Below are 24,912 nucleotides of genomic sequence, written 5' to 3'. Positions count from 1 at the left end.
GTACCACCCCCTCCACAAACTTAACGAGCTTAGTCTTGAAGCCAGAGATGTCAGGGCCTCCGGGGGCCACTCACAGGCCAGCAGCTCCCATCCCAGGGCGTTCCCACCCCACCCAGACCCCCAGACAGACCCAGGGCCCCCCTGGAAAGGGTCCAGGCAAATAACGGGCGGGGCGGAGCCTGGGCTGGGCTGGGGGCGGAGCCTGGGAATAGAGCTCTGCCCTGGGCAGCGGGGAGCGCCGGCAGGGGGTGCCCTCAGGCCTGGGGCCAGTGGGGATGGGGGCCCCCAGGCCCTGCCCAGTGACACGGGGGGGCGTGGCCTTACCAAGCAGCGGCAGCTCTGGCAGGGGTCTGCGCGTGGCGCCCACTCCTCACCGTGCGCCCGCTGGGCGGCTCCGTCCACACAGCCTGGGTGGGAGAGAACCGGCATCAATCGGGCCCCTGGCCATCACTGAGCCCAGGCCACGGCTAGCAGGGGCAGGGAGAGCGGGGCTGCAGGTCGGGAGTGAGGGGCACCAGCAGGGCTGCGGGGGGCTGGGGGAGCCCAGGATGGGGATAGCAGGGGGCTGCAGGTCGGGAGTGAGGGGCACCAGCAGGGCTGCGGGGGCGGAGCCCAGGATGGGGATAGCAGGGGGCTGCAGGTCGGGAGTGAGGGGCACCAACAGGGCTGCGGGGGGCTGGGGGAGCCCAGGATGGGGATAGCAGGGGGCTGCAGGTCGGGAGTGAGGGGCACCAGCAGGGCTGCGGGGGCGGAGCCCAGGATGGGGACACCAGGGGGCTGCAGGTCGGGAGTGAGGGGCACCAGCAGAGCTGCGGGGGCAGAGCCCAGGATGGGGATAGCAGGGGGCTGTGGGTCAGGAGTGAGGGGCACCGGCAGGGCTGCGGGGCAGGGGGGGGGTGAGCCCAGGATGGGGATACCAGGGGGCTGCAGGTCGGGAGTGAGGGGCACCAGCAGGGCTGCGGGGGGCTGGGGGAGCCCAGGATGGGGATACCAGGGGGCTGCAGGTCGGGAGTGAGGGGCACCAGCAGGGCTGCGGGGGGCTGGGGGAGCCCAGGATGGGGATAGCAGGGGGCTGCAGGTCGGGAGTGAGGGGCACCAGCAGAGCTGCGGGGGCGGAGCCCAGGATGGGGATAGCAGGGGGCTGTGGGTCAGGAGTGAGGGGCACCGGCAGGGCTGCGGGGCGGGGGGGGTGAGCCCAGGATGGGGATACCAGGGGGCTGCGGGTCAGGAGTGAGGGGCACCGGCAGGGCTGGGACGTCTCCTGCAGTGGAAGGTTCTTGTCTCCTGTTAAAAGGGCCTGATCCTGCCCCCCCAGCACCCCCCTTCCCCCACATTGTCCCCTGCCTCCCCTCCCTCCACTCACCCAACGGTGCCCCCCCAGGCTTACCCTGGCAGTGGGGGCAGCAGGCCCCGGGCAGCTCCTCCTGGGTGGCGCAGTGGAGCTGCGGGCAGACGAGTCGGAGGCACTGGACGTTCCCATCCTGGGCAGGAGAGACGCAGCCGGTGTCCGACCCCACCCCGTCCCCTGGGGGGTCCCGTCCCCACCCCGTCCCCTGGGGGGGTCCCAGCCCTTGGGGGTTCCCAGGGGTTCCTGCCCCAATCCATCCCCTGGGGGGTCCTGTCCCGATCCCGTCCCCTGGGGGGGGGGATCCCGACCCCATCCCATCCCCTGGGGGGATCCCGTCCCCATCCCGTCCCCTGGGGGGTTCCCAGCCCTTGGGGGTTCCCAGGGGTTCCTGCCCCAATCCATCCCCTGGGGGGTCCTGTCCCGATCCCGTCCCCTGGGGGGGATCCCGTCCCCATCCCGTCCCCTGGGGGGATCCTGGCCCTACAAACCCGGCACCCCAGGGACCTGGACGGGGGAGGGGGACTCTCTTGGGGGGGCTAAGGATGCCAGAGACGCAGAGCCCGACCCTGGGGGTCACTGTGGCCTGGATGGTGCCTGGCGCTGCAGCCCCAGAGGATCAGGATATGGGGTGGCAAGGCCACATGGCCGACCTGACGGGAGAGTGGGACCCCCTGGGGGTCTGGCCCACAGAGGGGCCCCTCCAAGGGGCTGTTCTGGAGCTGAGGGAGCCCAAATCCTGGGGACCCCAGCTCTGCCAGTGCCTCTCACTCCCAACCCGCAGCCCCGTTAGCCCTGCCCCAGGCTCCCCTCACCCAGCTCTGCTGGTGCCCCTCAGTCCTGACCCACAGCCCTTGTGACCCCCGCCCTGGCCCCCCCCTGGTCTGCCCTGTGGGGGCCCTGGACAAACCCCTGCCCCTGGAGTGCAGGGTCTCACCAGGCAAGAGCAGTTCATGCAGGGGTTGGATGTGGCCAGGAAGACGTCTCCGTCCTGGTACCTTTGCCCGTCGTACTCACAGCCTGGGCACAGGAGAGCGGTCGGGTCACACGGACACCCCTCCTTTCCCCTGGGCTGCAGGGAGCCAGGGGCTCAGCAGTGGGCGCTGCGCTGGGGGGTGAGTGGGGCAGCGGGCGCTGAGCTGGGGGGAGCGGGACAGGGGCTCAACGGGGGTTGTTGTGCTGGGCGGAGCAGGATGGGGTCTCAGCAGGGGGCTCTCCCCTTTTAATGTCGGCTCCTCTGCAGTCCCTGAGACGTAGCTCCTGGGGTCCCGGATCCAAGTTCCTGGCCCGAATCCATAGAATCATAGAAGATCAGGGTTGGAAGGGACCCCAGAAGGTCATCTAGTCCAACCCCCTGCTCAAAGCAGGACCAATTCCCAGTTAAATCATCCCAGCCAGGGCTTTGTCAAGCCTGACCTTAAAAACCTCAAAGGAAGGAGATTCTACCACCTCCCTAGGCAACGCATTCCAGTGTTTCACCACCCTCTTAGTCAAAAAGTTTTTCCTAATATCCAATCTAAACCTCCCCCACTGCAACTTGAGACCATTACTCCTCGTTCTGTCATCTGCTACCATTGAGAACAGTCTAGAGCCATCCTCTTTGGAACCCCCTTTCAGGTAGTTGAAAGCAGCTATCAAATCCCCCCTCATTCTTCTCTTCTGCAGACTAAACAATCCCAGCTCCCTCAGCCTCTCCTCATAACTCATGTGTTCCAGACCCCTAATCATTTTTGTTGCCCTTCGCTGGACTCTCTCCAATTTATCCACATCCTTCTTGTAGTGGGGGGCCCAAAACTGGACACAGTACTCCAGATGAGGCCTCAGCAATGTCGAATAGAGGGGAACGATCACGTCCCTCGATCTGCTGGCAATGATCCTACTTATACATCCCCAAATGCCATTGGCCTTCTTGTTGACTCATATCCAGCTTCTCGTCCACTGTAACCCCTCGGTCCTTTCTGCAGAACTGCTGCCTAGCCATTCGGTCCCTAGTCTGTAGCTGTGCATTGGGTTCTTCCGTCCTAAGTGCAGGACTCTGCACTTGTCCTTGTTGAACCTCATCAGATTTCTTTTGGCCCAATCCTCTAATTTGTCTAGGGCCCTCTCTATCCTATCCCTACCCTCCAGCGTATCTACCTCTCCTCCCAGTTTAGTGTCATCTGCAAATTTGCTGAGTGCAATCCACACCATCCTCCAGATCATTTATGAAGAAATTGAACAAAACCGGCCCGAGGACCAATCCTTGGGGCACTCCACTTGATACTGGTTGCCAGCTAGACATGGAGCCATTGATCACTACCCGTTGAGCCCGACAATCTAGCCAGCTTTCTATCCACCTTATCATCCATTCATCAAACCCATACTTCCTTTAACTTGCTGGCAAGAATACTGTGGGAGTCCGTGTCAAAAGCTTTGCGAAAGTCAAGGAACAACACGTCCGCTGCTTTCTCCTCATCCACAGTTATCTCATCATTAAATTAGTCAGGCATGACTTGCCCTTGGTGAATCCATGCTGACTGTTCCTGATCACTTTCCTCTCCTCTAAGTCCTTCAGGATTGATTCCTTGAGGACCTGCTCCATGATTTTTCCGGGGACTGAGGTGAGGCTGACTGGCCTGTAGTTCCCAGGATCCTCCTCCTTCCCTTTTTTAAAGATGGGCACTACATTAGCCTTTTCCCAGTCGTCCGGGACTTCCCCGGATCGCCGTGAGTTTTCAAAGATAATGGCCAATGGCTCTGCAATCACAGCCGCCAACTCCTTTAGCATCTGAGGGGCTGCCCTGGATTCGGATGACCTGGGCTCGGGTGCCCCGGTTGTGCTGCCCTGTACCAGGCTCTGGCAGCCACGTGACAAATGCCCATTGTTAGTTTTAACAAAGACCCTTCCCACCATCACGGTCCCCCCCAGAGCTGGCTGCACTCCTCCAGCACCGCCCCACGCAGCCTGGCGGGACAGCGAACCCCAGGGTCCATGCCCACTGCCTCCCCTCCCCTGCAGACACAGCGGGTCTTGGGACACGCCACTGGGCCTCTGCCAAGGGGTGGGAACAGGGGCACCCCAGAGCCAGCCTGACCCAGGTTCCCGCCCCAGCAGCACCTCACCTGGCCGACAGGTGGGGCAGCACTGCCCAGGCAGGGTCTCGCGCTCCAGGCAGGAGAGCTCCGGGCACACGGTCTCCTGGCACCGCACGGTCCCAGCCTGACAGGGAGCAAATACAGTTGGCAGGGGCAGCCAGACTGCGGGATCAGCCCTGTATGGCCAGCGGGGGGCGCTGCGCCCTGTGAGTCCCTCTCCCCAGGTACAAGGCGCCCATGCCCCAGCGACTGGCACCCCCAACTCCCCAAATCTACTGTGCCCTGCTATTCAGCCCTGACCCGCAGCCCCCTGCCGGCCCAGCCCTGGGATCCCCCCACCCCCTCAGCTCTGCCGGTGTCCCTCAGTCCTGCCCCGCAGCCCCTGCTAGCCCAGCCCTGAGCCGGGGGCAGTGGTTCTGGGTTTGAACCTCAGGCAGTGGGACCCACTTGCCCCCCTTCCCCTCCTGGTGCCCAGGACTCACCCTGCAGGTGCAGGTGCTGCAGGGCCCCTCCTGGTAGCTCTGCCCGTCCCTCAGCTGGTGCCCGCTGTACAGACAGCCCGCACACTCGGGACAGCACTTCCCCTGCAAGGGGAGCGGGTGCTGGCAGGCGGGCGGCGGGCACTGCTCCGTCACGCAGCGGGCTTCCCCCTCCTGGGCACACGGCACACGCCTCAGCACAGGGAGACGGCTCCACACGGGCACACGCCTCCACACGGGCACACGCCAACATCTGCTGCACTCGCTCGGGCAGTGAGACATATGGGGGGGCCAGGACTCCTGGGTTCTATCCCAGCCCTGGGAGGGGAGTGGGCTCTGGCGGGTTAGAGCAGGCGGGGCTGGGAGCCAGGACTCCTGGGTTCTATCCCAGCCCTGGGAGGGGAGTGGGCTCTGGCGGGTTAGAGCAGGCAGGGCTGGGAGCCAGGACTCCTGGGTTCTATCCCGACTCTGGAAGAGGAGTGGGCTCTGGCGGGTTAGAGCTGACCACCTGGCACTCTGAACCCCAAAGCACGCGGGCTCAGCCTGGGATCCCCTTCACCCACATTAGCCTCCTTCCTCTCTAGCATTTCCACAGGGCACTTTGTGTCCCCGCAGGGGTCCCCCCCAGCACTGAAATGCAGCTGCCCCTGGGGCAAAGGGCAGCAGCCCCCGACCAGCCGGTGCCAAGGACAGGATGGGACGAAGAATCGGGCCCCCAACGGGAGCTGAAGAGGGGCAGCGAAGGAGGCAGGAGCACTCTCCTAGACGTAGCACCGGCCCGGACTCCGGGGTCCATCCCCAGCTCTGCAAAACAGTGCTGGGACCACACGGGGGCCAGGCCCCTGAGAGACACTTCCCGACTGCCAGGGAGAGTGTCCCCTACTGAGCCCCTGTCCTGCTCCCCCCAGCACAGCGCCCCCCCGCTTTCCCCCCTGCCCCCCAACCCCCTGCCCCAGCCCTGAGCCCCCTCCTGCACCCAAACTCCCTTCAAAGCCCACGTTGGGGTGTCAGCCCCCAAAGTGCCTGGGTCCATGTGTCCAACCCCACCTCCCAGTGCCCGTGTCCGTGTGCCCAGCCCCCCAGTGCCCGTGTCTGTGTCCAGGCCCCCCCCGGTGCCCATGCCCATGTGCCTGCCCCCCTAGTGCCCATGTGCCCACCCCCGCAGTGTCCGTTTGCCCAGCCCCTCCAGTGCCCATGTCTGGGGGCCTGGCAGGGCTGCGGGCGCTCACCCGGCAGCGGCAGGTGGTGCAGGCGTCCCTGCCGAAGGCGTCCCCGTTGCTGTAGAGCTGCCCTGCATAGCTGCAGCCTGGGAGGGACACGGGCAGAGCATTAGCATGGTAGGTGGGAGATCCCCGCCCCTGCCCAGAGCCCTGCAAGGGCCCCACCCCACAGCCGGCCAGGGGAATGAGCGGGGCAGGTGCCGAGCTGCAGCCAAGGGAGACTCCAGCTCCCTGCATGCACCGGTGTGCTAGCTGATCCATGCTCAGGGCATGGGGCACCAATGCATGCTGGGACCTGTAGTCCCCGGGAGCTCCACCAGTCCAGCTGGGCTCACCGGGGCAGGGTTCAAACCGTGACCTTCAGCCTGTGGGCACAGCAGCCCTCGGCAACCCCCTGTGATGAAGCGGGACTGTTGTTAATGTTTCCTCTGAATATTGTGGGGATGCCTCAGTTTCCCCTATGCAGTCTTAAGTATCTAGGGGGTGGGATAAGGGTGTATGATCATTGCAGAGCCCTAGAGGGCAGGTGTGTGCAGGGGTCTGGATGCAGAAAATGGCCGACACCCTGTTTCCTGGCAACTGATGGCCTGGGCCTCCCCCCTGCAAGGTGAGAGCTGAAGGGTTGGAGAACAAAGGAATCAGGTGCCCTCCTGGTCCGGGAAAGGGACAAAGCCCAGGGGAGGAGGGGCTGGAGGGAGTTTCAGTTTGGGGCTGGCTGGGGATGAGGAGTGAAGTGCAGACAGGGTTGTCTGGCTCACGGCCCCCCAAAATGGACCCAGCTGGGGGGTCCTGTTCTCTGCACCTACAAGCTCTGTTTTAGACCACGTTCCTGTCGTCAAATAAACTTTCTGTGTTACTGGCTGGCTGAGAGTCCCGTCTGACTGCAGAGTCGGGGGGCAGGACCCTCTGGCCCCCCCAGGACCCCGCCTGGGGGACTTGCTGTGGGAAGCGCACGGAGGGCAGAGGAGGCTGAATGCTCCGAGGTCAGACCCAGGAAGGTGGAGCCGGGGGAGCTGTGTGTCCTGCAGACAGGCTGCTCCCGGAGAGGAGGCTCCCCCAGAGTCCTGCCTGGCTTCGTCGGGAGCAGTCCCAGAGCAGCACCCCGGGACGCCGGGACACTGCCCCACAGCTCTTCTGACCCACCGGGCGCCTGATGGTGTTGGAGACGCCCTGGGGCAGCTGGAGGTGGTGGGTGAACTGGGCAGCCGGGGGGGGGCACGGAGCCGGAAGATGCACAGGCCCCAGCCACGGCTGCTCCCTCTGCCGACTGCACCGCGCTGCCCCGGCTGAAACCCACTGCCCCAAACCTCCCCACCCCCACGTCAGGACCCCCTGCCTGGGGCGGTAGGAGTGCAGACCAGCCCTGCGCCCGGGGGCAGGGAACTGGCCCGCAGGACGCCAAGAGAAGACACGTAGGCACGCACACGACCCTCATTCCCATGCAGCGGCACGGCCAAGAGCTCACCCTCCCCAAACGCCGTCTGGCTCCAGGCTGGCAGGGGGCAGCGCAGGCCGGGAGGGGTGAGGCACGGGGCAAGCTGCTGGGAGCCCAGAGCAGGGCTGTGGGCCCGCTGGGGGGTACGTGTGGGTGAAGTGCCCCTGGTCCAGGCACTGGCAGAGGAATCCAGAGGGCTCAGTGCTCAAGGCCTGGCACAGCCCCCATTTGAACACAGGCTGGGGGCAGAGAGCTCTAAAACAAAACCAGACCGTTCACACCACCCACAGGGACATGGCAGCACCCACGGGCCAGCCCGGTGCCCCTCCCTGCGGCATTTGGTCAGATCTCTGGGCCCGGCCACCTACCCGTGTGACCCGCCCCAGGCAGCCCCGCGCCCTCCTCCCCCTCTGACCCGCCCCAGGCAGCCCCGCGCCCTCCTCCCCCTCTGACCTGCCCCAGGCAGCCCCGCGCCCTCCTCCCCGTGTGCCCCGCCCCGGGCAGCCCCGCGCCCTCCTCCCCCTCTGACCCGCCCCGGGCAGCCCCGCGCCCTCCTCCCCGTGTGCCCCGTCCCGGGCAGCCCCGCACCCTCCTCCCCGTGTGCCCCGCCCCGGGCAGCCCCGCGCCCTCCTCCCCCTCTGACCCGCCCCAGGCAACCCCGCGCCCTCCTCCCCGTGTGCCCCGCCCCAGGCAGCCCCGCGCCCTCCTCCCCCTCTGACCCGCCGCAGGCAGCCCCGCGCCCTCCTCCCCGTGTGCCCCGCCCCGGGCAGCCCCGCACCCTCCTCCCCATGTGCCCCGCCCCGGCAGCCCCGCGCCCTCCTCCCCGTGTGCCCCGCCCCGGCAGCCCCGCGCCCTCCTCCCCCTCTGACCCGCCGCAGGCAGCCCCGCGCCCTCCTCCCCGTGTGCCCCGCCCCGGGCAGCCCCGCGCCCTCCTCCCCCTCTGACCCGCCCCGGGCAGCCCCGCGCCCTCCTCCCCCTCTGACCCGCCCCGGGCAGCCCCGCGCCCTCCTCCCCGTGTGACCCGCCCCAGGCAGCCCCGCGCCCTCCTCCCCCTCTGACCCGCCCCGGGCAGCCCCGCACCCTCCTCCCCGTGTGCCCCGCCCCAGCAGCCCCGCGCCCTCCTCCCCCTCTGACCCGCCCCAGGCAGCCCCGCACCCTCCTCCCCGTGTGCCCCGCCCCAGCAGCCCCGCGCCCTCCTCCCCCTCTGACCCGCCCCGGCAGCCCCGCGCCCATCTCCCTGTGTGACCCACCCCGGGCAGCCCCGCGCCCTCCTCCCCCTCTGACCCGCCCCGGGCAGCCCCGCACCCTCCTCCCCGTGTGCCCCGCCCCGGGCAGCCCCGCACCCTCCTCCCCGTGTGCCCCGCCCCGGCAGCCCCGCGCCCTCCTCCCCGTGTGACCCGCCCCGGGCAGCCCCGCGCCCTCCTCCCCGTGTGACCCGCCCCGGGCAGCCCCGCGCCCTCCTCCCCGTGTGACCCGCCCTGGCAGCCCCACGCCCATTTGAGTTATGAGGAGAGGCTGAGGGAGCTGGGATTGTTTAGCCTGCAGAAGAGAAGAATGAGGGGGGATTTGATAGCTGCTTTCAACTACCTGAAAGGGGGTTCCAAAGAGGATGGCTCTAGACTGTTCTCAATGGAGCAGATGACAGAACGAGGAGTAATGGTCTCAAGTTGCAGTGGGGGAGGTTTAGATTGGATATTAGGAAAAACGTTTTCACTAGGAGGGTGGTGAAACACTGGAATGCGTTACCTAGGGAGGTGGTGGAATCTCCTTCCTTAGAGGTTTTTAAGGTCAGGCTTGACAAAGCCCTGGCTGGGATGATTTAACTGGGAATTGGTCCTGCTTCGAGCAGGGGGTTGGACTAGATGACCTTCTGGGGTCCCTTCCAACCCTGATATTCTATGATTCTATGATCTCCCCGTGTGCCCCGCCCCGGGCAGCCCCGCGCCCTCCTCCCCGTGTGCCCCGCCCCGGCAGTCCCGCGCCCATCTCCCCGTGTGCCCCGCCCCGGGCAGCCCCGCGCCCTCCTCCCCGTGTGACCCGCCCCGGCAGCCCCGCGCCCTCGTCCCCGTGTGACCCGCCCCGGGCAGCCCCGTGCCCTCCTCCCCGTGTGCCCCGCCCCGGGAGCCCCGCGCCCGCTGGCGCTGAAGGGGGAGCTCCCCCCACCAGCAGTACGAGAGCCGTTACCCCGCGGCAGTCGCTCAGGCAGAGGGACGAGAGCCGCAGACGGCTGAGCTGCCCTGACGGCGGCAGAGGGGCAAAGGTCGGTGCCAGCCAGGCGCTGGGGTGAGAGCTCAGCGCATGGCACAGCCGCACCCAGCCCTGCCCCGCGCAGCACAGGGCAGGCTGGGCACGATGCCCCCGGAGCACCGGCAGCCAGGCCAGCCCTAGGCATGGCCGTGATGGCTGAATGGCACAGCGCCCCCTACAGGAGCCAGGGCCCCGGGCCCCTGCTCACCGAGGCACTGGGGCCGGTCCTGGCGTGCCGAGCACCGCACCTCCCCCTGCAGGCAGATGCAGGCGGTGCAGGCGTCCTTGTCCCAGGTGGCTCCGTCCTCGTGCCGCGTCCCCTCCCACACGCACGCCGGCCTCCGGCACTCACAGCGCTCCAGGGACTTCACGCGGGCCAGCAGCTCCCAGTTCTGCAGGAGACAGCGGGCGAGCCGTGAGCATGGGCTGGGGGTCTAGTGGGCGGGGGGGTCCTGGGAGCCAGGACTCCTGGGTTCTATCCCACGTCTGGGGGAGCAGTGGTGTCTAGTGGGTGAGAGGTGGGGCAGGACTCCTGGGTTCTATCCCTGGCTCTGGGAGGGGAGTGGGGTCCAGTGGTCAGAGCAGGGGGCTGGGAGCCAGGACTATTCCTGACTGGGAGCCGGAAGGGGGCTGAGTCTCATAGAATCAGGGCTGGAAGGGACCTTGAGACGTCACGTACAGACCCCTGCGCTGAGGCAGGACCATATGGACCTGGACCAGTCCTGCCAGACCCCTCAGTGTCAGGGATCCCATGATCCCCCGGAAGCCTGGTCCAAAGCTGATCGACCCTGAGAGCAATAACGTTTCCCCTCCTATCCAACCAAAACAGGCCCTGCTGCGGATTATGCCCATTCCTGCCTGTCCTGCCTTCTGCGGAGAAAACCGGATCCCTGTCCTCTGGAGAACAACCCGTGAGATGTGAAGACTGTTCTCAGGTCCCCCCTCAGTCGCCTTCTCTCAAAACTAAGCAGGTCCCGTTTTTTAACCTCTCCTCCGAGGTCAGGTTTTCTAAATACGCCCCAGAAGGAGCGTAGCCTTCTTCACACCTGCCAGACACGGCTGACCCACACTCAACGTCCAATCTGCTGTAGCCCCCAGCTCCTTTTCACCAGCGCCACCCCCTCGCCGGCCGCTCCCCGGTTTGCAGCTTTGCCTTTGATTTCTCCTGCCTCCGTCTGAATTGAATCTCAGCGTGTTGAATTCAGACCAATTCCCCCATTTGCCCAGCTCACGCTGAATTCTAACCCCACCCCGCCAAGGGCTGGCAACCCCCCCAGCCGGGTGTCACCTGCCACCTTTAGCAGCGTATTCTCCACGCCAGGAACCAAGTCAGTAATCCAAGTATTGACTCGTCCTGGACCCAGCCCTGACCCCTGCGGGACCCCACCAGACACGGCCGCCCCACTGGCCAGTGAACCCGGGTAACGACTCTCGGAGAACCGTCTTTTAATGAGTTTCACGCCCATCTTATAGTAATTTCATTGCGACCACATCTCTCGAGGGAATGTCACACGGGACCGTGTCCAAAGCCTTATTAAAAATCAAGCTACATCAGACCTACAGCTTCTCCCCCACCCCCCAATCGCACCCACTTGGCCAGCAACCCTGTCCCAGAAGGCAATTAGGTTGCTTTGGCATGCTTTGGTCGAGGCAATCCATGCTGGCTGTCCCTGCTGTCCCCTATGTGCTCACAAGCCGATCCTTCCCTAGCTTCCAGGCTGAGGGGTCTCTAATCCCCCAAGTCCTGTTTGATCCCCTTTCTCAAGAAAGGTGCTGCGTCTGCCCCTCTCTCGCCCTCTGGTCCCTCACCCGGTGGCCAGGTCTCAAAGATAATCGCTACCGGGTCTGGGATGGCTTCAGCTAGTTCGTTAAGCATCAGAGGGTGAATTTCATCAGGCCCTGCCGACTTGAACACATCTCACCTCTCTAGACGAGCTTTCCCCTGGGCCTGGCCTGTCGGGGCCGGCATTCCTTGCCCCGGTGGTTCATATGACCTGTGTGAAGTATCCGCTCACCATTTACTGCCTTAGTGAAACAAACCATGGGTGAAACCCGTCAGCCTTCCTGGTGCCGGCCGTTAGCAGCTCCGCGGCCCGGCTCCTTCCCACGGGGGCAGTCTGCAGTGGCCCCTTTCTTATTGTCTCGGAGGAACTGCCCGCTCTCCGGAGTGCCTTTTCCCCGGAGCTTTGCCTCCCGCTGGGCCGCGTCCCCGGGTCCTACCTGCGCTTTGACCATGTCCAGCATGGCCCCGAATCCATCCACCAGCTCCTCCAGCCGCTGCATTCTGTCCTCCAGGGCGTCCGGGTGGGGCCGCGCCAGCCCCGGGGGGAACTCAGGCTCGCCGGGCTGCTGCTGGTAGTTGCGGATGTCGGCGAGGGCCGGCGGCTCCGGGGCTAGGGGGGATCCTTGATCAAAGGGGGGCTCGGCCAGGTACCCCTCCTCCGCCAGGGTGTACGGCACGGGGAAGGGGTCTGCAACACACCGCAGGCAGGGCGTGAACGGGGGAGATGGTTCCGCAGCGCTGGTTCCAATCCCGCCAGGGCTGGCATGTGCCCGTCCCCGTGGGAACGGGGATCTTGTGCTACCCATGGATGCCTGGGGGCTGGATACGAGGGGTTTGCTGGGGGGAAGCCTGAGTCCCAGGGAACTCTGCGAACCACCCCCCAACTGGTGCCACTTCTCCCCTGGCTCCGCTGATGGCCTGGCACTGCGCACCCCCGGCACCCGCTCTGGAGCCCAATGACTCCAGCCCCTGGGATCTTGGGGGTACCTGGAGCAGTGGGGAGGGGGGAAGGGATAAATGGGAACCCCATGTACCCCAGCCCTCGCTGCTCCCCTGGGGAACCCCTCCCCTACTCGCCCCCCCCCCCCAGACATCTCAAAGCCAGTTCCCAGCAGCCAGTTCCCAGGGTGCCAGTTAGATGGCTGGTGCACAGCGCCGCCCTCTGCTGGACGGATGCAGAGCTGCCTTGATGTGTGTCATGGGCTCAAGACTGCTAATAGTGGGGATTCCCCTTCCAAAGGAGGCCTATTGTCTGGGAGCCAGGACCTGCACCTGCCAGGAAGCTGGGCAAAGCCCTGGCCATGGCGGGCAACATCCACGGGGCCTTTGGTGACTGCAGCGGGGACAGCCCGGGAGACGGTACAGAGACCTTCCCCAGACACCTCAGCCGGCCAAGCCCACCTCACCTCCATGCTGCGGCGGGGGGTTTGATACATGGGGGCCCCTCCCCCCGATAAACCCCATCCATGCTCAGCTCACACGTGTTATGCACACTCATGCCCATCAACCTGGGGCACCGAATCCCACCCTGCACCCAGCGCCAGCCAGCCGAGCCGAGGGTGGGCCCAGCACCCAGAGCGTAGCCAGAGGAAACAGCTGATTCCCCCTGGCCCAGCAGCCAGTGCCAAGGGCAGCCGGTTGGCCAGCCCCGAACTGGCACCGGCCACGGTGAGCACAGCTTGGCCCCATGTGCCCGGCCGATAGCTGGTTCCAGGCTGGTCTCTGCACCTTGCTGGGCTCATATGGGGGAGGGGGGATGTGCTGCAGATCAGAGGGGGCAGGGGAGGATGGGGGGCTGCCCAGGATGGGGGGCGCCTGGAGCACTACGCGGCTGCCAGGCCCGGGGACTTGAGCACATGGGCAGTGTCTGAGGGGCAGCGTTCAGAGCCGGGCCCTGCCCGTCTGTCCCACATCCAGCCAGGCCCCAAACTCTCCGCTCCCCACCCGCTGTATCTCCCCAGATCCTCCTTGTCCTCCGGCTCCTGGGGGCTGGCCTCAAGCCTGCATCTATGGCTGGGGGCCCGATTCCATCCCAGACTGACTGCCCAGGGAGGGGGGCGCCGGTGGGGGGAGCGCTCAGGAGGGGGGTTAGCCCACATGCGGTGGCCAGGAGCCTGCACCCAGCGCAGCTGAGGGCCCATCCCCCCAGCCTCAATGGGGGCGGTGGAGCGGAGCCAGCCCCAGCAATTAGCGCCGGAGGCTGCCCGAGGCCCTGCTCGTTAGCGGATGAGGCCGGGGGCAGCCGCGGGGCAGCTGTTGTTATGGCTGCCAGGGCCGGAATTGAGGCCAGTGGGGAGAGACGGGGGGCGGGAGAGGAGAGGAGCCCAGGGAGGGGGTTGGTGGGGGGAGGAAAGGCCGGGGGACAGGGCCAGGACTGACTGCAGCTGCAACGCTGAGAACAGAGACCTGGATCTATTCCAGCTCTGGGAGGGGAGTGGGGTCTAGTGGTTAGAGCAGGGGGGCTGGGAGCCAGGATTTCTGGGTTCTATCCCCAGCTCTGAGAGGGGAGTGGGCTCTAGTGATTAGAGTGGAGGGGAGGGGTCCAAGGGCCCGGAGCAGCCAGGCCCCCGGGGAAGGGCTTGGGGGGCCATCACATGGCCAGGCCCCAGCCCCGGTGACCGGCCGATCCAGGATTCCCAGAGGAGAGCGCCGGGTCTGCCCAGCTCTGTCCCAACCCAGGGGCAAGTCCCCTTCCTCACCCTAATCGCCCCCCATTCTCAGCTTCCCCACGTGTCCCCCCCAAGACCTGCCAAGCGCCCCACAGGAGGAGGAGGGGAAAGCAGGATTCTGCGGTGCCTGGCACTCTGCTAAGCAGGGGCAATGCTGATTTATTCAGATCTCTCCCTTGTGGGACCCCACCCAGCCCGGGGTGGAGCTGGATGTGCGGGGTGGTCTGGAGATGCACCCCCCATCCCAGCCCCATCCCAGCCCCATGGCCGTGGCTGGCTCCTACCTGCCAGGTTCTCGCAGTGCCACGGCCGGCGTGGGAATCCGCTGGGGGAGATCTCAGCCGTCTGCCAATAACCCTGCAGCGAGAGCGAAGCCCGTCAGGCTCCGGGCCACCCGCCAGCACCAGGGGCGAGAGCCCAACGTCACTGCACCCATGAAACTGGGGTGTGCACGTGTGTCTCTGGGCTGCTGTGTGGGGTGCTCAGAGCTGGGGTAGTAGGGGGCTGCGGGTTGGGAGGGAGGGGCACCGGCAGGGCTGTGGGGTGGAAGCCCAGGGTGGGGATAGCAGGGGGCTGCAGGTCGGCATTGAGGGGCACCGGCAGAGCTGTGTATGGGGGACCCCCAGGGCTGGGATGGAAGGGGGCTGCGGTTCGGGAGTGAGGGGCCCCGGCAGAGCTGTGTATGGGGGACCCCCAGGGCCGGGATGGAAGGGGGCTGCGGTTCAGGAGTGAGGGGCCCTGGCAGAGCTGTGTATGGGGGACCCCCAGGGCCGGGATGGAAGGGGGCTGCGGTTCGGGAGTGAGGGGCCCCGGCAGAGCTGGGAAGGGAGACAGTCCTGAGCTTAGGGGGGAGAAGGCAGTGGGGGGGACGGGACCCTCCCGCTGCTGCTAGGCCCTAGCTCGGGGAGGACACTGGCAGAGCCCCACGGAGGGCTGCCCGGGTCCGGAGCCGGGGCGGGCAGGGGCAGCTGCCTGTGGGCGCAGGGCTCACCAGGAACTTGCTGGCGGGGTCCCCGGGCAGGCTGGCGAAGGTGATCTGCAGGTCAAGGGGCAGCAGCAGGCTGAGCGCGTCCCGCAGGCCGCCCCTCTCCAGGAGCACGGCCGGGCGGCAGTCCACGAAGAGCGCCAGGCGGTGGGGCTGCAGGTCGAGGGCCAGCCGGGCCCAGCGGCCCAGGGCGAAGGGGCTGCCGCCGGGGAAGAGCAGCGAGGCGGGCTCCATGCTGGGCCCGGCGCGGTAGTCCAGACGCAGCTGGTTGGCGCGGGTGCTGGACGCCAGCTGCAGCAGCGGGCGCCCGTCCCGCGCGGCAGCAGCCGGCGACACCAGGGAGATGAGCGTGCCCGCCGAGCCCTGGCTCTGCCTGGCCACAAAGTGGAAGCCCAGGGCGCCCTGCGAGCTGGCCAGCAGGTAGACGGCGTAGTCCCAGGGCAGCGTCAGGTGGGGCACCCGCTGGCGGAACTTCCAGGCCGGGGCGCCCGGCTCGGGGCCCGGGGCCCTGCTGACGCCCTGGACGGAGCGGGTGACGTTCAGCGCCTCCAGCAGGTCAAGGACTGCGAAGCAAGCAGGGGTCGGGGGGCGGATTTAGCAATGCGCATCTCTCCCGCCCCCCGGGTTCTCCCCCGCTCCATCTCCGTCTGCAGAGCCGTCATCCCAGGCGGGACGCGGGGATCTCTGCTGGGACCCCCCGGTCCCCACTTTCATGCTGAGTCCCTGGCTGGACCGATGCCGAACCCCAAGGGGCCCGATCCTGACCCTGAGCAAAGGGGAGCTGGGGACCCACACGAAACTTGTCCCCAGCCAGCCATGGGCCACTGGCCCTGTGCACAGAGACCCAGTGGGAGCCGAGAAGTGGAAGAAATGGGAAGGAAGAGCCACCCCCCCTGCCCCATCCCCTCACCCCAGCGTGGGACTTGGGGGGGGTCTGGAACCTGCAGCTCTAAAAGCCTGGGGATCTGGATCCTGGTGCTGGTGCCCCTGAGCACAGAACCCACTGGGCTGGGGAGCTGGATCCTGTCACTGATGCGCTCGGGCACAGATCCCACTGGGCTGGGGGGTGGATCCTGGTGCTGGTGCCCTGGGCACAGACCGTCATGGGCTGGGGGGTGGATAGCCAGGGGGTCGCCTGAGGATTCTCCCCGGCTGTCCCTGACAGGTCTGTGCAGCTGTGCTGCGGATGGCATGCCAGGCACTGGCCCACGGCCCAGCCAGGGGCTGTGTTCACATGCAGCTGGCAGGAGCCTGGTGCGTGGGAGCCCTGCTGAAGAAGGTGGAGGGGGGCAGAGGGAATCGGGGGGGCTGCCTGGGGGGCAAGGGGAGGAGAGGAAGAGAGAGAGAGACCTTGGATCTCACTGGGATTCACTCAGCCCCCCCCCGCCCAGCGGGGTCTGTGCCCGGGGGCACCAGCGGCAGGATCCCCCGCAGCACGTCCATCTCCTCCTGCCAGGCCTGCGGCTCTAGAGACCGGGTAGTGGCTATGGGCAGCCTGAGCCATGCAGCCGTTCAGCCCCTCTCGAGTGCCGCCCCCAGGCGCCAGGCCTGGTCTCCTGCTCCTCGTACAGGGGGTCCCCGCACCCCAACCTCTCTCAGCCTGGGCCTCCGGCCTGCAGCCCCCTGCTGCCCAGCCGCGTTAGCCACACGGCCCCCTCCCCAGCTCGGTCCCAGTCGCCTTCCCCCCGGTGCCGAGGCCAGCGACAGCGTCAGCCACACGAGGTGCCCAGAGCCGAGGCCTCACTGCCCACATGCCCCAGACGGCTGCCACCAGCTCCCCTCCGCCACGCGGCCCCACGGGGCAGGGAGCGGTCGCCGGCTCCGGGCGGCTCCATCCTGCTCTGGCAGCGCGGGGAGACCGGGCCGAGCCCGCCCAGGCTTTGCGAGCGGGAAGCTGCAGCCCCGCGGGCTGCACCCCAAGCCCTGGCTGATGGGGCAGCTGGCGCGGCTTCATGGCCTTTGGTGTCCTCGGCTCTGCCCGGGCTGCTGCCACAGGCCCATGGGCAGTGCGGCCCATGGCAGGCCGGCAGCGTTCCCTGATACGCCGGGCAGGGGCTCTGCCCCACGCCCGCCTGGATGGAGCTGGGGGGGGGGAATTCCCCTCCTGACAGCCCCCCTCATTTCGGTTTCCTGTGGGGCTCCCCATGGCACCCTCCTGGCTCCCAAGCAGGCTGATACCAAACTCCAGAGGGGAGGGGCTGTGACACACATGACGCCCGCACCCCACCCCGGGCGGTTACCAACCAGCGCCAAGGAGCAGGCAGAGCAGGGCGGCGTGGATGGGCGCCGCGGTGCAGCCTGTCTGTAGGGGGCGCTGCGATGCCTGCAGGGAGTGTTTTCTCCTGCATGCAACACTCCTGGTTCTGCCAGAGCATATGAGCCAGCAGGGGGTGCGTCTACTGGTTTGGGGGCGTTCCCCCCAAAAGGGCATGTCCCGGTGCCACAGGGTGGGGGCCGCGCCCCAACTTCATACAGACTCTTGGAGAACCCCCCCGTTTCTGCCCCGTCTCTCTCTGCCTTCCCTAGGCAGTACCAGGCACACCAAGCTGGGTGCTGGGACCAGGAACCAGCGGAGGGGCCCCAGGAGTGGGACTCGGGTAAACCCAAAGTGGGGTGAGCAGCCGGCCCGGCAGACCCCCACCGCGGGATCACCAGGACTGGGGGTGCAACACTTGTAGGGAATCAGGCCATCAGCGGGCAGGCTGCCCCAGGCTGGATGGCACAGGATTTGCCCAGGGCAGGGGAGTGTCCAGCTAGGGCTGATCCTTTGGAGGGAAGCATCCACCAAGCCTCGGGGGCACAGAGGGTGGGGACAGACGGGCTCCCACTCCCGGTATCAGTACCCATGTCCTCTTGGACCCACCTGGGCTCAGACCCATCTGACCCCCAGAGGGAGCAGAAGGTTAATGGGGAGACATTGGTGGGGTGGAGACTCGGAGGAAGGTGGATTCATGGCCCTCCTCGCTCCCTGCAGACGAGGGGGACGAGGCAGTAGCAGGACCCCAGCCCCGTTTCAAACCCAAAGGGTCTGGGAGGGCAGGGCCACACAGCAGCTCCTCATGTGCCACGGAAGAGGCCGGACCTGGTGAGCCAGGTGCTGTGAGACCCCTAGGGTCGGGAGAGACCCTGGGGCACCGGTGGGGCCAAACTTCCCCAGGCCACTGGTTAAAGTGACCCTGCTTCAGTTGGAAGAAACGTGATACAGTGGGAATTTTCTGGAATATTTTTACGATGCCTGAGTGTGCCTCAGTTTCCCCTTATCCGTTGCGTGGTTCCCCAGCGTGGGAAACGGGCTATGGTTGCAGGGCAGGATGGGGTGGGGGTCACCTCCCTGTTGGGCTGGAATGAAGAGTCCTTAAGAAACTGGCTGAAACTGACCCAGATCAACAAGGGGGCCAGAGAGACAGAACTCCTTTAGTACGATAAAGGGAACGGGCCAGCTGGATCCTGGTGTCAGAGACACCGATTTTACCACTCCCACCACAGCTGGGTTTGGCCCTTGTATCTTTAGTGACCCCACATCTGGTGAGATCCCAGAGTTAGGAACATCTGGAGATGGCCCCGGGAGGGCGTGGGAGGCCCAGCTGCAGAGAGTGCCCGCATTCTCAGCCACATATCGCCGGGGGCACCCGGACGCCGGGGTCCCAGCCTGCAGGCCCTCTGGAGTGAACAGGCCCCAGGAGAATCATCACCTGGGAATCCAGCCCAGGCCAGGCCGCAGGCCCTGGGGCTCTCGGCCCTGGTTCATGTCACGCTCTCCCTGCCCCGTCCCCACACCAAACCAGCACGTGGAGCGGAGGGAAAGAAGGGGCCCAGCCTGACCCCAAGGGGAAGAAGAACCGTGACTAGGCCCAAAGTGCTGCCGGGCGCCCCAAGGAAACACGCAGAGCCCAGGGGTGGCTCATCCCCTCCTTGGCCAGTGCCAGCCCCATTCCAGTGCCAGCCCCAGGCCCTCCAACAGGGAACCCCCCTAGGTGCCCCCAAAGCCAGCCCTGGGCCCCCCAAACCGAGAACCCTCCGGGCAGGTCCAGCAACCCAGGCTGTGCCTGGCCCCGGGCCCGCTCCAGCAGCGGAAGCCCGAGCCCAGGGGGCTCCGCGCCCCGCCGGCGGGGCCAGGGCTGGGGCCGCCGCGGGGCAGGGGATTCCCGACGCCGGGAAGGAATCTGCGCGGAGCCGGGCGGGGCACGTGGGTCCCCTCGGCCCGGCCGTCGGAGCGGGGCTCACTCACCGTTGTCGCCGTAGTGGAGCGGGGGCAGCTCGGGGCCCGGCTCGCCGCCCGGCGGGGCCTGCAGGGAGAGCGCCGCCAGCCCGAGCCAAAGGGCCAGGGGCAGCCGCGCCATGGGCCGAGCGCCCGGGGCCAGGCGCACGGAGCGCGGGGAGAAGGGCGGCCGGATCGGGGCCGGATCGGGGCCGGGGGTCCCGCCCTGTACAGTTTAGCTCGGGGAGCCCCCGGGGCAGAGCCAGGCAGCAGCACCGGCCAAGGCGCAGGGCGCACGGGGATGGGGGGCCCCGCGCCCCACCCCGCAGCGCAGCCGGGCTCTGCCTTGGCCCGGAGCCGGAGGTGCCGGGGACCGCGCCCGTCCCCTCTGGGGGCACAGCCGGGGCGGCCCGCGGGGGAGCGGAGCTGGTGGGGCGCCGGCGGGGGGAGCAGCAGCCGGGCGCGCTCCGGACTCCGTGCGCCCCTCGGTGCAATGCAGCGGCGGGATCCCCTTGCGGGGAAGGGGGCCGGCGCCGGGACCCTCTGGGGGCCGGAGCGAAAACCCGGAGCGGAGCCGGGCGAGAGGCAGCGCGGAAGGGACCCGCTCAGAGCTGGGCAAAGGGGGTGTCTCGCCCCCAGAGGGGGCAGGGGACAGCTGGGCCCGGAACGCGGCACCGCACCGGCATCGACTCAGCCCAGCCCCGGGCTGAGGGCCCGAGCCTGCCCGGGCAGGGTCCAGAACCCTGCGGGCCAAGCGCCGGCTCCTTTGAAAATCTGACCCCTGGCTTCCCTGCTTCGGTTCTGGGTGTGAGATGGGGTGTCAGGGATCCCCAGCCCGGTGCTCTGGGACAGGCCCCGGACCCCTTCAGTCGCCAATCCCCGCAGGGGCACACGCTCCCCTGGTTCACCACCTCCTGGGTCCCATCCTCGGCGCCGCCAGCCCCCCTGCGTCCGCCGGGAGCTCCCTGCAGCGAGTCCTCCTGTCTTGGACACCCGGGGAGGACACCCCCCCCCCCCCCGCGCCTGCTGGGACTCAGCCAGCGGGGACAGGCAGTCGGGTTATTAGATGTCTGGACACCGCCTAGAAAGCCCTTGGTTAGCCAAGAGAACGGGCAGTTGCCCCCTGGCTCGGCCCCAGCCCCCTGAGCCTGCCTTAGTCCCAGGCCAGGAGCGTCTCCTCCTTCCAGCCCCTTGGTCCCCAGCTGGTCGCACCCCACTGGCTTCCTGGGGGGGGGGGAAGGGCTCCACGGGCGTTAGTTGCCAGGGGCCAAATGTTCCCTTGGAGTGGCCACTGTCTTCTCGGACTCTCCACGGGGCCCGGGGCCCAGGGCCCAGGCAGGTGGTGTCAGTCACACCTGGGTCTCTGCAGAGAGTCAACAACCTTTGCCCACCGTGCCCTGTGTGAGGTCCTGAGTGTACTATGAGCCGGTACGACATCCTGCATCCACTACGGGAAAGGGACCGAGAGACTTTTCCATTGGACCATATGAACTGGAACCATAAACTCACGGAACATTAAATCCCACCAAATGAGGGTAGATCCATCCTCATCATCCTATCCACTCATTATACTCCACACCTGAACATAGCCATGATGTGGACAACACACCCCCATAGCTCAATGTCTGCACTTTGACCCGCTAAACTTTTACCCCCAATCGGGGAGATTGCAGATTATGTATCCCTTACGCCACCCGCTCCTACACCGAATTTCGCACCCCTTGATAATCTGTACCTTATTCCCTGATAACCAGAAACTTCTATGCTTAAACTCTGTACCATTTTCTTTTTACTTCAACATCATCTTAATAAAATTATTAATGTCCCATTGAAAGGTGACAGGGCCGGAAAGAGTTAATTACCTCCAGCCTGACCTGACTGGCTTGGCAGATCTGGAAATGAACAGTGTCACGGAGTCCCTGGGCGATGCTCTGGAACTGCTCCCCATGAAGCCAGTCGGGACTCTGGGGCAGTCGCCTTTCTGGGAGCAGCCTGTCTGCAGGACACACAGCTCACCCGGCTTCCACCTTCCTGGGTCTGACCTCGGAGCATTCAAAATCCTCTGCCCCTTCGTGCGCTTCCCCCAGCGAGTCCGCTCAGGTGGGGTCCTGGGGAAGCCAGAGGGTCCTGCCCCCCAACTCCGCAATCAGACGTGACTCTCAGCCAGCCAGTAAAACAGAGGTTTATTAGACGACAGGAACATGGTCTAAAACAGAGCTTGCAGGTGCAGAGAACACGACCCCCCAGCTGGGTCCATTTTTGGGGGGGGGGGGGGGCAGTGAGCCAGACAACCAAGTCTGCCCTTCACTCCATGTCCCAGCCAGCCCCAAACTGAAACTCCCTCCAGCCTCTCCTCCCCTGGGCTTTGTCCCTTTCCTGGGCCAGGTGGTCACCTGATTCCTTTGTTCTCCAACCCTTTAGCTCTCACCTTGCAGGGGGGAAGGGCCAGGCCATCAGTTGCCAGGAAACAGGGTGTCGGCCATTCTCTGTGTCCAGACCCCTGCACACACCTGCCCTCTAGGGCTCTGCAATGATCATACACCCTTACTCCACCACCTAGATACTTAAGAACTACATAGGGGAAACTGAGGCACCCCCACAATATTCGGAGGAAACATTAAGAACAGTCCCACTTCGTCACAAACAGCGCTGTGACATGCGGGGCATTGTGAGAGAGAGAAGGGGAGCTGTGTGCTCAGGGCTTGGGATGTCAGCAAACGAGTCTTGTCTATACTATGGCTTTGAGTCAAAGATCAAAACAGGAGTATTAACATTTAGGAATAGGTTTCAGGGTAGCAGCCGTGTTCGTCTGTATCCGCAAAAAGAACAGGAGGACTTGTTGGCACCTTAGAGACTAACCAATTTATTTGAGCATAAGCTTTCGTGAGCTACAGCTCACTTCATTGGATGCATTCAGTGGAAAATACAGTAGGAAGATATATATATATACACAGAGAACATAAAACAATGGGTATTACCGTACACACTGTAACGAGAGAGATCAGGTCAGGTGAGCTATTACCAGCAGGAGAGGGGGGTGGGGGTGGGGACCTTTTGTAGCGATAATCAAGGTGGGCCATTTCCAGCAGTTGACAAGAATGTGTGAGGAAGAGTGGGGGGTGGGGTGGGGGGGAATAAACATGGGGAAATAGTTTTACTTTGTGTAATGACCCATCCACTCCCAGTCTCTATTCAGCCTAAGTTAATTGTATCCAGTTTGCAAATTAATTCCAATTCAGCAGTCTCTCATTGGAGTCTGTTTCTGAAGTTTTTTTGTTGAAGAATTGCCACTTTGAGGTCTGTAATCGAGTGACCAGGGAGATTGAAGTGTTCTCCGGATGGTTTTTGAATGTTACAGTTCTTGACGTCTGATTTGTGTCCATTTATTCTTTTACGTAGAGACTGTCCGGTTTGGCCAATGTACATGGCAGAGGGGCATTGCTGGCACATGATGGCATAGATCACATTGGTAGACGTGCAGGTGAACGAGCCTCTGGTAGTGTGGGAAGACACTTGAGTGAAATAGCCACGGCATAGAGATACAGATTGAGGGGTGGTCAGTAGTCACTGCACCCCACTATTGAGTTCTCTGTGGCTAATACCCCTCCCCCTGTGCCCCGCCCCAGCCCTCAAAAGTCACTCCAGCAGTGCAAAAGACACTCTGATCCCATGGTGAGAACAGGGGGCTGGAGGGCAGGTGCCAAGCTGGTCTGTGACTCAGTTTCCCCACCTATACAATGGGGCTAGCAATGCTGTAACAAAGCGATGGTGGTCACTGTGCTGCCCAGCTGGGCCTCGCAGAGCTGCATGAGGACAGTGGGGGGTAGAGCTTGGTGTTCTCCCGTTCCAGAGCCCCTGCTACTGAGCTAAAGGAGAATCTCCATAAGCAGTATAGGGCTTGGGACACAGCTGAGCTGTTCTGATTGCAGCCACTCGAGGGCAGTAGGGCACATGTACACCAGCCAGTTGGCAGCAATCCTTGGCTGCTGCCCAGCGGGGCTGGGACGACGAATGAAGCTTTGCAAAGCGGTTGGAGCTCTCGGGGCCTCGCTACAGGACAGGCAGCTCCGTATCTTGTTAGCTGAACCAAGAGAAGGGCCAGGGTGGCTTGACCCCAGTCTGTGAGTATTTATGAATGGGCTCTGCAGCCTCACAGAGGAAGGTCTAAGGCAATCCCATGGCTGGTCGCTGAAGCTAGGCAAATTCAGACAGGAAATAAGGTGTAAATTATTAACAGTGGCAGGACATTGGGAGAATGTATCAGGGTCAGCACCTCTGCTCTAGCCACTAGACCCCAATTCCCGCCCAGAGCTGGATATAAATGCCTCACGTCCCCAACCCACTCTACGCCCCTCCCCGAGCCCGAACCCAGGCGTGCCTGCCACTCTAACCCTTCCTGCCTGGCTCGATTATGCCCCCGAGCGTCTGCACTAACCCTTCCCACCAAAGGCCCCAGGACTGAGACCTTGATCCGAACTCTGCACGAAGCCACAGCCTTCAGCAGGTGTGAAACAGCAGAGCAAGGCCAAGCTGCCCTACAGAGGGCGGGGGGCTTGCCAGAACCTCTCGCCTCTGACATAACCCTCCGGGAATGCAGGCGGCACCTGGCTCTGGCTGGGTATCTCCTGGCGGGGTCTGAAGGAAACAGGCTGGGGCTTGCCCACAGAGTCAGTCTGGGGTAGCGATCAGGGTGTATTTGCTACAAGATAGGACCTGTTCTGATGGGTGGATCCCACTGGCCCCCTAACAGCAGGATCGAGGGGTCCCGGCACATCCCTGCTTTGTCCCCCTTTCTTGAGAATCTTGCCCCCAGATGTGATTCGGGATCCCCCGCCCTATGGCACCTCTTCTGATGGGTTTTATGTTGATCTTCCTTCTGCTGTAATCTCGGGCAGTCAGGTCCCCCAGGGTCTACCTGGGTAGTGGGCCTGGACTCCCCTCCCACCAACAGACCTGGATCCAATGTCTCCTGGCAGGTGGGACAGCTCCGGGCCAGGGGGTCCAGAGGAGAATCTGAAGGGGTTTGATTAACTTTTCTGCATGTTCTGGTTCACCCTTACTGGGGGGAACAGGGTGCTGGCTGTGACGTGAGTGATGCCGCAGGTATCCACAAACCTCTGAAAGGTCTCGGGGGAAACTGAGGCCCATTGTGGGAGCTGATTTGCTCTGGAGGGTGGTCTCCCCTCTGCAGCTGTGCTCAGCATGGTGTCGAGCCACCTGGCAACTTCGGTGACTCCTGAGAAACCATCAGACCTCGGACGATGGGGTGTCAAGGTGCCCTGACTGCCGGCCCTGGCTTGGCTGGTGGAGCGGAGAGCTGAGAAGGAGCCGGCGGCTTGGCTCTCATGCAAGCCCATATGCCTCAATTCTCAGCTCTCTGTTTAGCTGTTTGCCCAGCCCAGTCCACTGCTGGCCCGCTCAGCTCTGGCCCTGCGTGCTGTATCCACGCGGTGCCCCGCAGGCAGCCTGGCAAAGA

At 64.9% G+C, this 24,912-nt stretch overlaps 1 protein-coding gene across 9 annotated transcripts in view; it reads right to left on the bottom strand.

Moving 5' to 3' along the window:
- KCP (kielin cysteine rich BMP regulator) overlaps positions 1–20,040 on the bottom strand; it is a 44,934-nt gene extending 24,894 nt beyond the window's left edge. For 4 of the 9 annotated variants that reach the window (XM_075124581.1, XM_075124582.1, XM_075124585.1 and 1 more), the window contains exons 1-11: positions 19,467–20,038; positions 15,245–15,801; positions 14,538–14,610; positions 12,022–12,272; positions 10,010–10,193; positions 6,129–6,205; positions 4,903–5,073; positions 4,448–4,544; positions 2,283–2,365; positions 1,388–1,481; positions 325–407 (exon numbers count right to left, since the gene is read on the bottom strand). In XM_075124581.1, the coding sequence (XP_074980682.1) occupies positions 325–407; positions 1,388–1,481; positions 2,283–2,365; positions 4,448–4,544; positions 4,903–5,073; positions 6,129–6,205; positions 10,010–10,193; positions 12,022–12,272; positions 14,538–14,610; positions 15,245–15,801; positions 19,467–19,578 (1,782 nt within the window). In that variant the 5' untranslated portion in view covers positions 19,579–20,038. Of the gene's footprint in view, positions 1–324; positions 408–1,387; positions 1,482–2,282; positions 2,366–4,447; positions 4,545–4,902; positions 5,074–6,128; positions 6,206–10,009; positions 10,194–12,021; positions 12,273–14,537; positions 14,611–15,244; positions 15,802–19,466 lie in introns of all 9 variants that reach the window. The other 5 variants (XM_075124586.1, XM_075124583.1, XM_075124584.1 and 2 more) reach the window with 5 other exon arrangements.
- Positions 20,041–24,912: the final 4,872 nt, after the last annotated feature.

The sequence above is a fragment of the Caretta caretta genome, chromosome 1 (genome assembly GCF_965140235.1).
Source record: "Caretta caretta isolate rCarCar2 chromosome 1, rCarCar1.hap1, whole genome shotgun sequence".
Taxonomy (NCBI): domain Eukaryota; kingdom Metazoa; phylum Chordata; order Testudines; family Cheloniidae; genus Caretta; species Caretta caretta.
This window is presented reverse-complemented; position numbering and strand designations above follow the sequence as displayed.